Here is a 16,906-nt window from a genome sequence, read left to right on the forward strand (position 1 = left end):
TCTTAAGTCTCTGCTTAATCCTTCCTCGCTCATTCGTCTCCGAACCTCTCTAAATTCGTCGAGAAATCCTTGCCAAGATTTCACTAAGTCGAAGTGACTAGAATTAAACCATTACACTGCCAGAAAGCCTTCACTTAACCTCCATTAAGATGCATCGTTTCTTCACCAGGTCCTCTTTAATTAGTGTCTAACTCCTCACCTAAACCTATCAAAGTGCGTCAATATCTTTTTTAAAGGCCTGAAATTCTTCCTGAAAAAAATAAAAACGTTTTGATTGAAATCTATATAAAACCTGAGTGACCCAAATAATTCCTTGAGGATTCCTCGTTAAATCCCCAATAAGAACTCATTAAATCCCACAGCGAGTCTCCATTTAATCCCTAGTGAGTTCTAAATATCCACTGAACCCTCACTATAAATCTCGTACCTTAGTCAATCTTGGCTATACAAATCCTCACCATCGTCAGGAGCGCTCTGGACTCCATGGCCGCACCACAGCATCCGAGGAACCCAATGAGGAAGACGAGGCCTCCCGCCACGATGAGGACGTACGCCCCGTGCTCCATCACCGACGGCTGGTTGAACTCCTGAAGGCTCTCATTCTCCGACACCCGCGTCAGGAGGAGGAATGAGGTATTGTCCACCGCCAGCCAGATGCTCAGCGCCAGTACCAGCCCGCCGGCCACCTGAAGAAGAAGAGAAAGGAGAGGTTACTACAAGAATGAAGAGAAAGGGGAGGTTACCTGAAGAAGGAGGAGAAAGGGGAGGTTACCTGAAGGAGGAGGAGAAAGGGGAGGTTACCTGAAGGAGGAGGAGAAAGGGGAGGTTACCTGAAGGAGGAGGAGAAAGGGGAGGTTACCTGAAGGAGGAGGAGAAAGGGGAGGTTACCTGAAGAAGGAGGAGAAAGGGGAGGTTACCTGAAGAAGGAGGTGAAACGGGAGGTTATAATCGGTAGGTAAAGGTTGTGTGGTTCACTGTGGTGCTTCTACTTACTGCAGAGTTACCGTAACTCAAATGTATTCTGCGTGTCGTAGGAACACAGCAGAGCTAACGCAGCTCAAATGTACTCTACTTAACATGAGGAACGCTACTGGCGTCGCGCATTTTGAAAGAGCTCGTGTACAAAGTAACAAATGACACAACTTTCTCTCATTATAAACACACTCTCATGCATTTTTAAAGCTAGTAAGGTACTGCATGGAACACTTGCGTCGCCTGCAGTGTAGTAGAGTTATGGAGAGTGATATAAGAATGGCTGGGAATATTGTTTAATAATACGAAAAAAAAGGATATATCAAGTTTTTGGGCTAAAGGTAATTTTTTTTTTCCAGATTATGAACCATTCATCACATTGTTGCAGTCATCAACATCATCCTGTAATGCAGAGGTGGGGGAGAAGATGAAGAGCAATATGGACATGTATTTACAGAGGTTACTAGATCAGCCAGGCTGTTGGGGGAGGGGCTATACGTGGGCCTGCAAGCTGCAGCTTCCAACAGCTAAGTCGACCAACGACCCAACCCCGCAGCTTGGGCCCAGCACCAGACTGTTGGGTGGGGTGTGTGTCAAGAAACCCTCCTCTCCCCAAAAAATCCGAAGACTCTTCCAGGTATACTCCTCAAGTTTAATAAGATTCAAGGTAAACTTTATTCACAAGGGGGAATAAGTCAAGTAAACTCCCCTCCCTCCTCCCCCTAACACACACACACACACACACACACACACACACGAAAGGTATGGGTCTTAAGCCACACAGGTCTTCAAGTCTTTGGCCGGGTGGGAGGGAACCTAATGTGTAAACTTTCACGAATATCTTCTCGGGGAGTTTTCAAGTTACGACGAAATTCGGGTTACACTACGACTCCGGGCGACGGAACGACGGAACGGACCGGACGGACACGAACAAGGACGACGTACGACAAAGGACGGATGTTGCCATCCCAAAGCCGTCTACCATGCTAACACCACACACACACACACACACACAGAAAACTAGTCACGACATAATTCCAATGATCCTTCTGTAATCACAATAAGCCATAACCTCGCTGCCGGCGGTAAGGACATAAACAATACCATTAATATTCAGGTATTATTATTCTCGATTTATAAATCCCACATTTAAATCCTAAATGAACCACACATTTCATGTTCTATATCTCTTGCTCGGATTACTCCCAGGATCGAGTCTCTCTCTCTCTCTCTCTCTCTCTCTCTCTCTCTCTCTCTCTCTCTCTCTCTCTCTCTCTCTGTACGAGTTCGGCCTAACCATATTATAAGATATACTAGACCCCCCCTAATAGTATAACAGCCCAGAGAGAGAGAGAGAGAGAGAGAGAGAGAGAGAGAGAGAGAGAGAGAGAGAGAGAGAGAGAGAGAGAGCGAGAGAGAGAGGAGGTAGTCTCCCGTGCCAGCAGTCTGGGATGTGGAGGCCCATATAGTGCTGCTATAAAAGAGATAATTGAAACAGAGGCAGAAGAAGCGGAGTAATAGCCACAAGAAAGATATATATATATATATATATATATATATATATATATATATATATATATATATATATATATATATATATATATAACGCCCTCAGTAAAGTCCATAAGGAGACAAAACACTTTGGCAAAAACAGAAAAAGAATAGGACTTTCCACAAGTCAGTATACGTATCAGTGACCCTCTGTAATTACAATACAATTATAAGATTTAATTACTGCCGTTTTAGCGAGGAAGGCCGGCAGGGTAGGGAGGTGCGACCATTCTTAATTACGCTAGATACACGCACGGTCGCTAATAGAGATCTAGTTTAATTAGGGTGATGTAGAGTGTTCAGTGAAGGTCTTGTGGCATGTGATGTGCTTCTATGGCAACCACGGGTTTCCTAGGGCAACCTAAACATCACCATGGCAACCTAGGACACCTGAACATCACCATGGCAACCTAGGACAACCTGAACATCACCATGGCAACCTAGGACAACCTGAACATCACCATGGCAACCATGCCTTTTCCCCCTCAGGAAACCGGACCATCACCACGACAAACCAAGCCTTTTTCCCTGGCAACCAGATCGTCCTAATGGTGTAGAGCCATGCACTTCCCAGGCAACTACGCCAGTAACCATCATCATGGCAACCCCATGTTTCTGAAGCGATAGGACCATCGCTATGGCAACCTCAGAGTGGGTAAGTCGCCCACTCTTCAGATAGCAACCACGCCTTTAAACACCATGGTTAAGTACGGCTTAAATCTCTATGGCAACGACGGCTTTAGTCCCTATGGCAACCAGGGTTCCGGGGACCATGGCAACCAGTGGTAGGCGAGCGAGTCGCGTCGCCCCCGTGAACGGTGTGTGTGTGTGTGTGTGTGTGTGTGTCTGTGAGGTCTGCTTGAATGTTTTGATCAATGGTGATGCTTCCTTATCGCCCGCTCATGTCCTCTATTGTCGGAGAGAGAGAGAGAGAGAGAGAGAGAGAGAGAGAGAGAGAGAGAGAGAGAGAGAGAGAGAGAGAGAGAGAGGAATCTCTATCAACAATGCTACCAGCTTCGTAAAATTGGAATTGCCCTTGGAATGTACAACTTCGCCTCAGCCGGGTTGAACCGCTCGTTGAGTGTGAGATTCAGTGTGGGGGGGTTCAGGACACACTGCGACAAAGCTCATTAATACGGAATATAACACGAGCGGGACGCCACAGTCGCTCTACCAGATACTCTGACACGTAGAAATCCTAGGACGGTCTTCCCAGGTGACGTGATATCCTCAGTTTGCTACCATCATATCATACGACTCCGGGACAACCTCTTTTCTATGGCGAGGATTTCTATAGCTGTGCTCCACCCAGGAGCAGGTTATGGTGGACTCCTTTGCGGAAAGAAGTCCTCAGGCGACGCTGTTCTATTTCTTCTATCCTCCCTCGGTGATACAGCCTCGTCGAAGGTGACTCCTCGCCCATGGTGTACCCTCCTGAGGGCGAAGTCTTTCATACACGAAGTCTAATCTGGCATGGATGGAGACAGCGAGGTCCAGCGACGCACAAGACAAAAGGAGTTCCTCCTCCTCCTCCTCTTCCTCTGTGACTATCAACGTCCTCTGGAGCCAAAAAATGGATGCAGGGTCCTCCTCCCGCTGCTCTCCTCGACATCCGAGCTAAAACGCCTCGATTCTGTGTATTCAAAAACGACAATCGTCTGTCTGTACATCATGGCTCTGGGGTGAATTTATAAACTGTACAACAGAGCGTTCAGGTGTACGCTTGGCCTCCGTGTCATCGGCCCTTGCCACCTACCGCGAGCATTACTGTTAAGGGAGCTCAGTGGGTAGATGTCCCCTCACTCTAACCTCGGAAACTGTTCTCGTCTCGAACTGAACTCAAGAGTAATACAGATACAGAGTATTACGCACGGTGAGCTTGTGTGTGCAAGAACCTCGTCTCTTGACGGATTCAGATAAGCAGCATTCATGCCAGGAGGTGTACACAGGCTGGGCAACTACATGCTCGTCTTTCAAGATGTACACAGGCTGGGCAACTACATACTCCTCCTTCAAGGAGATGCTGATGGGGTCGGATACAAACTACCGTCCTCCAAGGAATAGAAACAAAACATCTGACGATTAGACTAAGAATTTACGAGATGAACATCAAGTTGTAAAATCAAACATCGACCATGGCTTCCCCTCTCGACCAGGAATACTTAGCATGGATGCTCAGGTCGAGGAATCCGGTGCAACGAACAGTTTCCATGGTCTTGCCGGCAGGCAAGTGGGAACTACTTGCAAATGGGGGAATTACGAAATAGATCAGAGAGCGGGAGGCAACTTGACAATGGCTGCAGGAAGTTGGAACAAAGCAGCCGTGGACACGTGAAGGAAAGTCGAGGAATTCAACAATATGAGACAATGTCTGGGATTCTGCATACCACCACACGGCCCACCAGCCTCACATTACCTGGTCAAGTGGTAAAGGTCAGCATAAAGGTAGGAACAGCTGAGCTCTGAGACAGAATCCCCCCTTATCATCTTCTCGAAGATCTGACGTAAACAGTGAAATATAAGAATATAAACAGTGAACGAGTCAAGACGTTGCTGCAGTGATTCTAAAAAAAAAAAAAAAAACAAAAATCGTCTCGATATTGAGACTGACACATCCTTGTCAACAACAACGCTAACGAACTATGATCAGGATTCCTATATTTTTTTATCCTGCTTAGAGGTAAACACTTGACTCTGGCGTCGAACACGACCAGGACAGGTCCTGCATTGAAAGAGAGAGAGAGAGAGAGAGAGAGAGAGAGAGAGAGAGAGAGAGAGAGAGAGCCAGACTTCATCTCGGCTCTGAACAGCAGTAAACAGGATATAAATGCCTCACGTAATATGAGACCGTAAAGAACGTTCCTCAGTGAACATGCCAACGTCAGAATCATTCGACATTTTCCTCAAAAGACGTTCGGGTCTAACAAATGCTTCACGCACCAGCGACACATATTCGAGGAATATAACGCAATGTACGTTATACCAGTTCCCAATATGGATGAAATTAATAACATCCATCATATATAACAAAACTAGACAATCTAACAGTGTGCTCGAGTTCAGCTCACTTCCATGTATTTGAACATATCGGCCTCTCAAAGGCTGTCACAAGACGTTATCATACATAATGAACTTTGAACAATGTACCTATCTGTCCTAAGGACACGTCCATGGAAACATACTCGCTTCAAAGATGCATACTGAACGAGCAGGGGAAACTGAGGGACAGTGTGAGACAATGAGGAAAAAAGGAAAGGAAAAATACGAAAATGTGGGTCGTGAAGTATTACAGAGATATTTTTTCTCACTGTGAATTACCAGAGGCTCTGAAGTGGGAAATCGCTGACGAGAAAAGCCCACAATAGATATAAGACCTCAGTAAATCTGAGAGAAAGAGAACGCTACACAAAAACCGAGGGAATGAGAGACAGAGAAAAGGGAGGGGAATAACTAAGGAAAAGGAAGAGGAATAACTAAGGTTCTGGTCGTCACACTGTGGTCCCTCAGCAGTTTATGGAAGTGAGAAATTCGCAGCCACAGCGAGGAGTTCATTTTCTGCAACACCGATGCCAACAGAGAGGACAAGAATTGCTCGTTGTGCACCTGTGTGAAAGCTTGGCCCAACACTGTGCGCCAGCCAGGACGCAGTGACGGAGCGGCCATTTACTGAGTCTAACAGAGTGGGAGTACCGGCCAAACGGCCCTATGTGTGCGTGTGTGTGTGTGTGAGGGGATCAGGTGAAAATTACCGGGGAGGTTTTGAGTCAGGGGTTTAGAGAGTGTCATCCCTGATTTACGAGGCGAGATGCTCTTCTGTCCTCTTCGTCCTCTGGTGCCTTGTGTCTTCATTTTCATTTCTGCTCGTTCCTCAGCGTCTTCATCCCCTCTTTACTCATGTCCCACCCTTCGCCCTCCTCCAATTATCTTCCTACACACACTACTTCCCAATTCTTCTTCGGTTCTTCTCCTTCCCCTGACGTTCCTATCTTACAACACCCACTCGCCCATACTGTTAGTGTCATTCTGTGCTCCCCGCTCTCTCTCTCTCTCTCTCTCTCTCTCTCTCTCTCTCTCTCTCTCTCTCTCTTCCGTAATTACACACCCATCCCCCACTTCCTCCTCTCACCTGCCCTCTCTCTCTCATCTACTACCTCGAGTCTCCCTTCTTTCTCTCTTTATTTCGAGCTATCTCGTCATCATCTGCGTTTCCTACCTACAGAGTGTACCAGGCTCACATAGATGTGTTGGTCACACAGGCCTGAGGTAGGGGATTGCCGGCCCCCAACAGTCTACTGAAACAAAAGACAACGCGGCAGCTTGATCCCACACCAGGGTGAAGGGGGTCGAAGACCCTCGAAGCCGATCGTAAGGTATACGTAAGGTAACATAACCCATCGTAAGGTTTACGTAAGGGATGTCTTATTACCTCCTCTCCCTTTGGTTTCCGCCTTCCCTTTAACCCATTTCCCTTGAGCTTAATGATCCGTACTCCTTTCCCTCCCGTTCTTTTACCCTTCTCACACTGGACCGTACTTCCAAAATCATACGTTCTATACATCTATCATGCCCATAGAGAATCCTGCTAGCTTTATATATATATATATATATATATATATATACACTCGTTGGCGGAAATGAAATAGCGACAAAAATGACATCAATTAACCTGCAAGTGAAAAAAAAATTCAGTTAATCTAATTGAATTTGGAATTAGGCAATAAACGTAGCAAGGGTTGTTACGAACAAATTAAAACGCATTTAAAACTATTACAAAACTATACATAAAAGAAATGTATCAAATGAAACAACGAAACCTTGACACAGTGCTTAACAACGTGGCAAAAAATGAAGATGGACATGAAACAATGAACCATGAAACAACCCACTGAAACAGCAACCCTCCAAAACAATGAATCATGAAACAACCCACTGAAACAGCAACCCTCGAAACAATGAACCATGAAACAACCCACTGAAACAGCGAACCTCGAAACAAGAACAATGAAACAGGAGCGCCAAAAACACAAAAAGACCATATCATAACAATAACGTTTCTGTTTGCCGTTAACAATGCAGGTTATTGAGTTCTGTTTACCGTTGTGTTCGGGTCATACAGTATTCACACCAGTTGAGAGGGATCCTGTGTGGTCAGACATTATTCATAATTTTCCCTCCTCTTTTCTTTTCTTTTCGGTCAAGAATTCCCAAATCTGAAGCTTTATTGCTCAAATTATTCTCTCGAACAACATCCTTATTTCAATGGTCGAGAGGGGCTGAGATTAAGGGGTCTTATTTCAGCTAAGCATCAACTTTAAAAGATTCGAGTACGACTGAGGTCTTTCTATTTTCCAACTGTAAGAGGTTCGACCTTTCCCATCTGTTAACCTGGCGTGATTAAATGCCCTTTACCGTCTACTTGGTGTAAGGTTCAAGCCCCCTGTTCCAGTTATTTATGGCTTCTTCCTTTCCATCAGCCATTTGCAGGATTCCAGGGGGACATTCGAACAGACGACAAAGAAAATGGACTCCCGAGTCCGTGGCCGTGGAAGAGATATATTCCCCGTATTTGGTAATGGTTCTAGAATACTAAACCCTTACCACAAGATCTAGAGAGTAGCTCTTATCATATCCAGATATCTCAAATTATCTTTCATGCTGGGGTGTCCATGTAGTGTTCCCAATCTACGTTTCCAGTTCCTGCATCCCGTCGGAATAATGTTTTGAAGGTGATTCCAGCTTTCCAGTTGTTTGTCACTTTTTTTTTGCCCTATATTCCAGGCCTTGTGTTTGGGAAAGTTCCATTCCGTTCCTCCATCTTTCGTTTACCCCAAAGTTTGCTCCTGGAAAAAAACAGAAAAAGTTCCAGTCCCTACTTTTCGTGGTTCATTCCCAGGATTCGTGCCTGGAAAAGTTCTACTTCGCCCCTTTCGTTTATTCCAGGACTTGTGTCTGGAAATGTTCCAGGGTTCATTTGTTCTTTTTCTGGCGGGTTACGTTGCGGTTCATGTTGCTCACCTCGATGTCTTGCTGGCACTGCCTTTTATGCCACGTCCTGAACTGAACAATTTATACTAAACTGATTGTTTTTCTTCCCCTCTTGTGATGACTTACACCAGCGAGAGGCAGAGCCAACACCCGATCCAGAAATGGAATTTGCCTTTGCTAAGTAAAATGTAGCAGTTGATTTGGGTACTTTAGTGTTCGATGCTTATCGTATGATCCATCAGATACACCAAACTGGTATATTTCTAGAATTAAAGTATCCACTGTGGTTTAGGTGATGGTGCGTCATCCCTATTTTTGTCTCTCCGTGAACCTCATTTGTTTTCTTGTCCTTATCGCCTCACGAGTTTCCAGTCCTGTTATTCATGTTTTTCTTGTGTTCGCTGAGACGGCACGGGTGACTGAATGCCTTAATCAAGGCCATCTCATTAACGATATATATATATATATATATATATATATATATATATATATATATATATATATATATATACCCTAGCATAAGCTTGGTTCATCAAATTATCGACTAACCCCTATAGGAGGATGAATAGCTGGGTTGAGTGTACACCAACTGCCGGATCCAGGATTTGAACCCATGCGCTCGACGCTGAGCGGCTCTTCTATACGAGTTTTCGTGATGACTCTGTTGGTTATGATTCTGTCTCCTCACTGGGCTTCGTCATGTCTTTTTAGCATCCCTGTGTATTCTCTTCCAGCCGTCGGCCAGACATTCCATTCAATCTTGCCTCCGACTGGATATAAGAATTCCAACTCGCGTTATCAATCAAGAGATGCGAACTGGGAGACACGCTCGACTCGTCGACCAAAAGGTAAAAGATTCTAATTCCCATCTTTTGTTGTAAACTTCAAGAAACTTTTGCGAAAAGTAAAGTTAAACTCACACGGGATGGGTTGACAATGACAGACTGTACTTACGACATGAAATAAGCGTAAGAAACACCAGAGGGTAACGCAAGGAAGGACAGTGGAAGATGGTGATGAAAGACGGAAGTAAGACATTACGTAAAATGAGAATGGAAACAAACTAAACATAACGGAACGAAAACATGATTTACCAAAGGTTGATAAAGAGGAATGGGAGTAATATGACGCAACACAAATATGGTGGAACAACAGATAATGATAAATGGAAGCATACACAAGCACCTGATAAAGGCACCCATAAGAAATAATAACACAATGGATAAAACTAAAAGAACGCTTCATATAATCAAGAGAAAAAGACAGAAATGTCGGTAATCAAACAATAACAAAAGCTGACGCCAAATAAAAAAAGAAAAAGCAAATCGACCAAAAAATGTACATAGAGAGTAATATAAGACTAAGGTAGACTGAAGAAGAAAAAACAAATAAGAGTCGAAATGCTATACGAGGAAGGACGACGCATGAAGAACCATTCGTGGAGAAGAAAAACAAAGGAAAAAGAAGAAATGTTCGAGAAAATCTGCGACGTAATAATGAGACAGAAAAGAAAAGTGAAGAGAGTATGAAGGTAGCCAGACAACAGAGGCCAGTCAGCCTCGAATGGGGATAGGTAGACAAAGGAAGAGTGAGGGGCTCAGAAGGCGGACCTGAACCAGGGCCACCCCCTGGGACGGGCAGACCTGAACACCTGGACCAGAAGCTCCTTAGGGACGGGAGACTGTGGCGTCTGGATTCAGGGCTCCTCAGGAATGGGTGACCTGGACCTGAAACTAGACTAAGGGTGGTACTTCAGGGGGATGAAAGATCTTGGATCTGAAAGAAGGTTCCCTCAGGGTTGGGAGGGCTAAAGCTATACAAGACCTTCCTCAGGGACGGGAGACCTGAAACTACACGTGAGCTTGAACGAGGGTCTTCTCTGGAACGAGGAGACCTGGACATGGACCTGAAACTGGGACAAAGGGTTCTCCAGTGAAGTGGAGACCCGAAACACAAGCCACTTAGGGACGAAACAAAAGAAATGAAATGAAAAGAAGATAAAGAAACACGAAATCTAGAAAACGTATTGAAGAAATTGAAGGAAATGAGAGAAAATGGAAAACTATGAGCAGTAAGAGAATGAAAGGGAAGAATGAAGCAAAAGTGGTGATGAAAATTAAGTAAATGTGATAATAAAATAATGCTGACAATGGCAGAACTAAAGCAAAACACTATTAACTCAGGGATGTGATAAAGAGAAGAAGAAATTTAAAAACAACGAACGAGACAAAGACAGACAAAGTAACGAATGGTGGAACAGGGAAAGGGAGAAAAGGATAATAAAGATAAAGAAGAAGAAATGGAAAAAAACGAAGGAAGCAAAACCGATGATACTAAAGCCGATAATAACGGAAACTAAGCCGACAACGAGGCTAAGAAAGCCGACGACAGGGTTAAGAAAGCCGACGACAGGGTTAACAAACTCGCCAACGCGGTTAACGTGGCCGATAATGAGGCTAACATGGCCGAAAATGAGGCCAAGAAAACCGACTATGAGGCTGACAGAGCCGACAAAGAGGCCAACACACCCGACAACGAAGCCAACAAAGCCGACAACGAGGAACATAAAGCCGACGTAACGTAAAGAAGCCGACCGACACGGATGGCGAGAGCGAGGATTTAACAGAGGACGTGTTGTGTGACGTGTTACGAGGGGGAGAGGTTGGGGGCTAATCCACAGCCAAGATTATGGGGGTGAGGAAGGAGAAGGGTGAAGCCCCAACCTCCCTCTTTATCTCCATCTCTCTTTCCATACCTCACGTCTTCCCTCACCTTTAGTTTCTCTTACACTAGTCTCTCCATCATCTTTATCCCTCCATCTCACTCCATCTTTATAATCCTTCCGTCCATTTCCCCTCCACTCCATCTTTATAATCCTTCCGTCCATCTCCCCTACATCTACATCTTCAATCTTTTCTTCACCATTACTCCCTCCCTCTTCCATCTTAAGACTCCTTCCCAGCTATGGTCTCAGTGTGTTCTCTCCCTCCTTCATTCTTAATCTTCCTTCTACTTCCTCCCTCCCTCCCACCACCTCATTTCCATCCCAACCATCTATCCTTGTACCTCCACCCTACATCTTTATAGCTCCATCACCACCACTTCCTACCCCTCCTCCCCTTTACATCTACACCAAATAACCTCCCACCTCCATCACTACATTTAATCTCCCCTTCTCCATGTTTGGTCTCTTCTCCCCCTCCTCCGGCAGCGCCGACACCCCCCTCACCTCCCCACCACCCCCGACACCATGCAACATTCACAGTACACGACCCGCACACTCCACCGGAGCGATGACTCTTGTAAAATTAATGGGAAAGCGAAAAAAAAAAAAAAATGGTCCCTCACCTCTCGCAATTTTCGGCGCGACGCTGCAAGCTTATTCCATCCACCAGCGACTGCCACACACACACACACACACACACACACACACACACACACACACAACATGGAGCAACGTGAGAGTAAAACTCTTTCCCTGTAACGTACAAATAGTAATCACGAATAGTGATCATACTTCCGCCATATGGAAGGGTACCCGCCCATTCCATCTCCGGTGAATAGTTGTTATTCATCGTGCCTTTCCAGACCTGCATTTAGTTTCCAGTCTGTCATCTTTCACGTACGGGAATATTCCGAAGCCAACTTTGTTTAGTATCAATGTGGGTAAACAGACAGAGGCAAGGAAGGAGTGAAAGAGCACCTAAACACAATCAGGACGGCGAAAGATATTCATCAGATAGAATGAATTGGATCTATGTGGTATACGGGGAATGACGAGCTATTGTCAGGCTGAACCAGAGCATATGAAGCGCTTTAGGTATGCTGTCTACACAAGTATAGGCTGTAGAGATTGGCTCTGGACGGAATGCCTCGCTGTTAGTACATGATACACAAGACCCAGAGAATGAAATATATGCAAATGTGGCCATTGTTCGTTTCTTCCTGACGCGTACTTCGCAAAAATGTATAATAATTACTGTCATCTATGAATAATTAGGCTAACGTAAAGCCTTTGTTCATTCTCACATACCCGTACCTATGTTGGTGGGTTTCAGTTCTTCAAGTTCTCGCTGTTCTCATTCATGAACAATAGTGAACAAATGTTCTTGTATATAGAGAATCATAAAGGTATTGATAAACAAGAACAAATGGAAATGGGTTCCTTAATTATATAGCTAATCAAACTCCACTCTGAAGACATTTGTGGGAGAAAAGCTTTTGTTGAGAAATTCAAAAAAAACTTATAAAGATCCACAGAAAGAACTCGCGATACATTCAGGATGAAGCCAAGAGGGTGTCTGCTCGAGGAAGACACAAGCCAAGGAGAGCTGCTGACGTGGAAGCCAATAAGACGCCAAGTGGAAGCCAGGATGTTGCCAAGAAGAGTCCGAGATCAAAGGGAAGTTAGAAGATCCCGAAGGAAGTGTTTGGGGTGGGGATGTGTGGGGAGGGGGGAGGATGGGGTCCAGGACAAGGCACGAAGGTCCTCAAGGGGGTACAAACTAGGCCAAGTGGTGAGTTTAAGAATACATGCAGTCTGTTCCTCCTTGCACGAGGGGGGACCTGAATATCCCCCCCTCCCTCCCTCTTTCTTCGTCTCCAAAGGCTGGGTAAATCACTAAGTCATGCAACAACACCCCGTGACGGAGGATATTGCTCTATCATGCAGCAATATCCAGAAAGGGAAAGTATTGCCTGGTCATGCATGAGCAACCCAGAGGGGCGGATATTACTGTATCATGCAGTAGTGTCCAGAATGAATACCTCTACGATATTACTCCGTTATCCAAGTATCTCAGTGATGAATACTCCTCCATACCCGAATATCTCAATGGAGAGAAGATATTCCTCCATCATGACAGTGTGGTGTTCCATTACAATTTATCCTACGACCTCTTTTTTTTTTTTGCTATAAAATACAGTAATAGTTCTTAATAAAGAAACATCATGAGAGACGAAAGACCTCACTCCATTATGCAAGAGACGCTAATTAATTGACATTCTGAGAGCCTTCTTCTCGCACTCCCTAAGTCCAAACGAGTCGAGTCATTATTAACGTGATCATCTCCAAACTTACGGGTCGAAAACGAAACTGGTGAACTACAACACCAGTGAGATAAAAGGCCCCCCCCAAAAAAATCAATCACTTGACCTCCTTCACAGGTGGCACTTTCCTGGAAACACTTTAAGCTTTAAGAGAAGTCTTTTTACGCCGCTTTAAGTTCCCTCGAACAATGCCAGACCCTTTAAACTGGTTTTAATCCCCTTAAACTCGACCCAAGCTTGTTTTGACAGTTTCAAACTTTCTTAACTAGCTGTAAACCCATTTCGAAGGTGCTAAATATATTCAAACGGCTGCGGGGAATTTGAGGAATAGAAAATGTCTTTTAAATCGATGAAAGTGTCTTTAAACACCCGAATATTTTGAAATTTGTCCAGATAACTTTAAAAGCGATCCAGAACCATATTTACTGGCCTCCCATTTTCCTTAATTATTGAATGTTATTGATATGGATTGTTCTATTCCTCCGTCACAAACACACACACACACACACACACACACACACACACACACACACACACACACAAACATACTCTCTCTCTCTCTCTCTCTCTCTCTCTCTCTCTCTCTCTCTCTCTCTCCGAAAGTTTGTCTCTCTGTCTGTCTGTCTCTCAATCTGTCTACTGCCCGGCTCCCCCCACCACGTCTCAACTTTGAACAAAGCACAGGAAAATGAAAAAGAATAACATAATGGGACATGAGTCTCAAATTTCTTCCAGTGTCTTGTATTTCTAGGCCGATCGAAAATAACTTTTCAAAAACAGAGCAGAACGTTCCACGTTCCACTGGACATTCCACGTTCCATTCCACGTTTCATTTTGTACAATCATTTCTTTACGTTCACAACGAACCCTCTCCCTTTTTTTTTTTTAATCTCTTATCATTCGTATTCGTACTTTACCTTCCCACCTTTTATAGCTATGCTCTTCTCTCTCTATTTCAACCTTCCCTTCACACAGTCTTCACCCCCCCACGTAATTCCCCCACTTGTAATCAAACACTCTGACGTTTTCCAATCTTACACAAGACCTACCGAGTCGAATTCTTTAAAGGATCCCACAACTCTCTCCTGCTGTTCCTTCTAACCAAAATACGTAACCTGGATTTCATCTGGTCTTCCTTTTACGAAGGGAGTCACTCAAAGCCCACGACTTTGCATACCCAGCGCGAGAAGATGGATTTGCCTTGACGGACACAGAGACGAATACGTTTTACGTTTCTGTATGCAAGCAATTTATAGTTTCCTTGAGGCATGTGTGTGTGTGTGTGTGTGTGCGTGTGTGTGTGTGTGAGTGTGTGTCTTATGCCTGCCTCATGTCTACCTCTAGTGTGATCTAGTGTACATCTGCCACTTCCTGCCTTCCTCTCGTCCTTATGCTATGTCTATCATTCATTCCTCTGCCCTTTAGCGTGCCTTCCATCCTCCACCTCCATCCCAACGTGCCTTCCATCCTCCACCTTCATCCCAGCTCACACGACCCCCATTCGGCAGCCGACGTAACTCACACTCGTCCTCCACTCTGCTCCCTCCTACAAGACCTGGTTCATCATGTCGTACCGGTGTAATGCGGGTCCACTTTTCCCCCCCCAAAAAGCTTCTTCCCTTTACATTCTCGTTTTACTAATTCATCCCTCCCACTCCTCCTTCCTCTGACTTACGGCTCTCACTCCCTCTTCTTCCTCTTTTACTGCTCCTAATTCTTAGTTCCTAATCCTTCCTCGTTTTGCTCAATGGCTTTTCTCGGTAGTTCCCTTCATCTCCTGGAACATTTCCTCGTTCCACTCATCTCTCTCTCTCTCTCTCTCTCTCTCTCTCTCTCTCTCTCTCTCTCTCTCTCTTTGTTGAATTTCCAGATTTTTTTTTTCCATTTTCCAAATAGCTTCCGTAATCCCCCGTGTTTTACCAGATTTCTAGTAGTGATTTTTTTTCCTTTGTCGGTTTCTTTAGTCTTTCATCTCCTTTTCTCGTCTTTTATCTTGCCCTGGAACACTGGCTAATCTACCCTCATTTCTCTCTCTGTTCAGCCATGTGTCTTCTGATACCATTCCATATTTCCCCATTTCTCCATGTCTGTTTCTTAACATGTGGTATCCTTTCCTCTCTCTCTCTATGTTCTTTCGTTTCACACCTGTTATCTTTCCATCTTGCTTCCTGTCTGGTGGTTATCACCTGTGTTATCCTTCCATCTCCTTGTCTGTTGAAGTCTAAAAAACATCTATTGTCTTTCCATCTTTCCCTCTGTCTACCACTCCAACACCCGCTATCTTTCTCTTGACCTCGTTTCACATATATTCTCTCTTTTCTTCCTCTTTCTCTTCCTTCTTCTCAGTTTTATCACTTGTTCTTCCTTCCTTTCCACTCTTTGTCATGTCACGTCTCCTTTCCCTCCCCCATGTATCACCTTTCTACTGCATTTCTACTTATCATTCTTCTTCCAATTCCTCCTCCACCTCAGCAGCGTTATCGCTCCCTCCCTTCATTTCGCATTGCCTTATCTTTCCTACTTAACTTTTACTGTCCCGTGTAAGTTTCTCATCAGTTTGGCTTACGTCCTCATATTCAACACCTGCTTCCTCTTCCTCGCCCCTGCTCTGCATCCTCTTCTTCATCATTCTTTTCTCTCTTCCTTCCTTCTTTTTTTTTTTTCAATATTTCGGTTTCGATACCCCTCGCACCTTCCACTCCTCTTCCAGTATGGAAGATTTATTTCCGCAAATGTATTTTTTTTCCCTCTCCTTATCTACGACCTTCTTTTTCCTCTCTCTCTCCTTTATCTTACCCCATTTTTTCCACTTGTTTATCTCTTTCCCTATTTTTCCCTCTCCGCCTCTTGACTTCCTTCTGTCATTAAGGCTCTCCATTTCCTTCCTCGTCCTCCCTCCCTCCCTCCCTCTTAGGACCTCAAGCGCCACTGGAATGCATAATCGCGCATGCGCCTCCCAGTGTCTCCTTGAGTGGTAGGAGGTTGGTTCGGCCAGGCGTTCGAAGCTTCACTTTCACCTTCGACCGAGGCGGGTCACCAAGTCTCATCTAGGCCTCACTGCCGCTCTCGGTAGTGTATGGTCCAGTTCCATCATCTGTTTTCCTCCACCAGGTTCATCTGGTCCAGATGAGGTTGTTCTTAGCTTGTTCCGTTCGCCTCCGGTGGTTTGGTCCGTATGAAACTCGTTTGGGATGTCTCGATCAGATTAGTCATCTCGGCTGACTGTGTGTGTTTCTCTCTCTCTCTCTCTCTCTCTCTCTCTCTCTCTCTCTCTCTCTCTCTCTCTCTCTCTTGTCTGGCTCCAGTCTATAATAGTATTATCAGTTCGTTCTTTCATCCGTTCAGCTGT

General features: G+C 44.8%; 1 protein-coding gene across 4 annotated transcripts in view; it reads right to left on the reverse strand.

The window, feature by feature from the left end:
• The window catches only part of LOC139747641 (tetraspanin-1-like), a 245,716-nt gene that overhangs the window by 30,131 nt on the left and 198,679 nt on the right, over positions 1-16,906 (reverse strand). For all 4 annotated transcript variants that reach the window (XM_071660147.1, XM_071660150.1, XM_071660148.1 and 1 more), the window contains one exon: positions 459-686. In XM_071660147.1, the coding sequence (XP_071516248.1) occupies positions 459-686 (228 nt within the window). The remainder of the gene's footprint in view (positions 1-458; positions 687-16,906) is intronic.

This window comes from Panulirus ornatus, chromosome 69 (genome assembly GCF_036320965.1).
Source record: "Panulirus ornatus isolate Po-2019 chromosome 69, ASM3632096v1, whole genome shotgun sequence".
Taxonomy (NCBI): domain Eukaryota; kingdom Metazoa; phylum Arthropoda; class Malacostraca; order Decapoda; family Palinuridae; genus Panulirus; species Panulirus ornatus.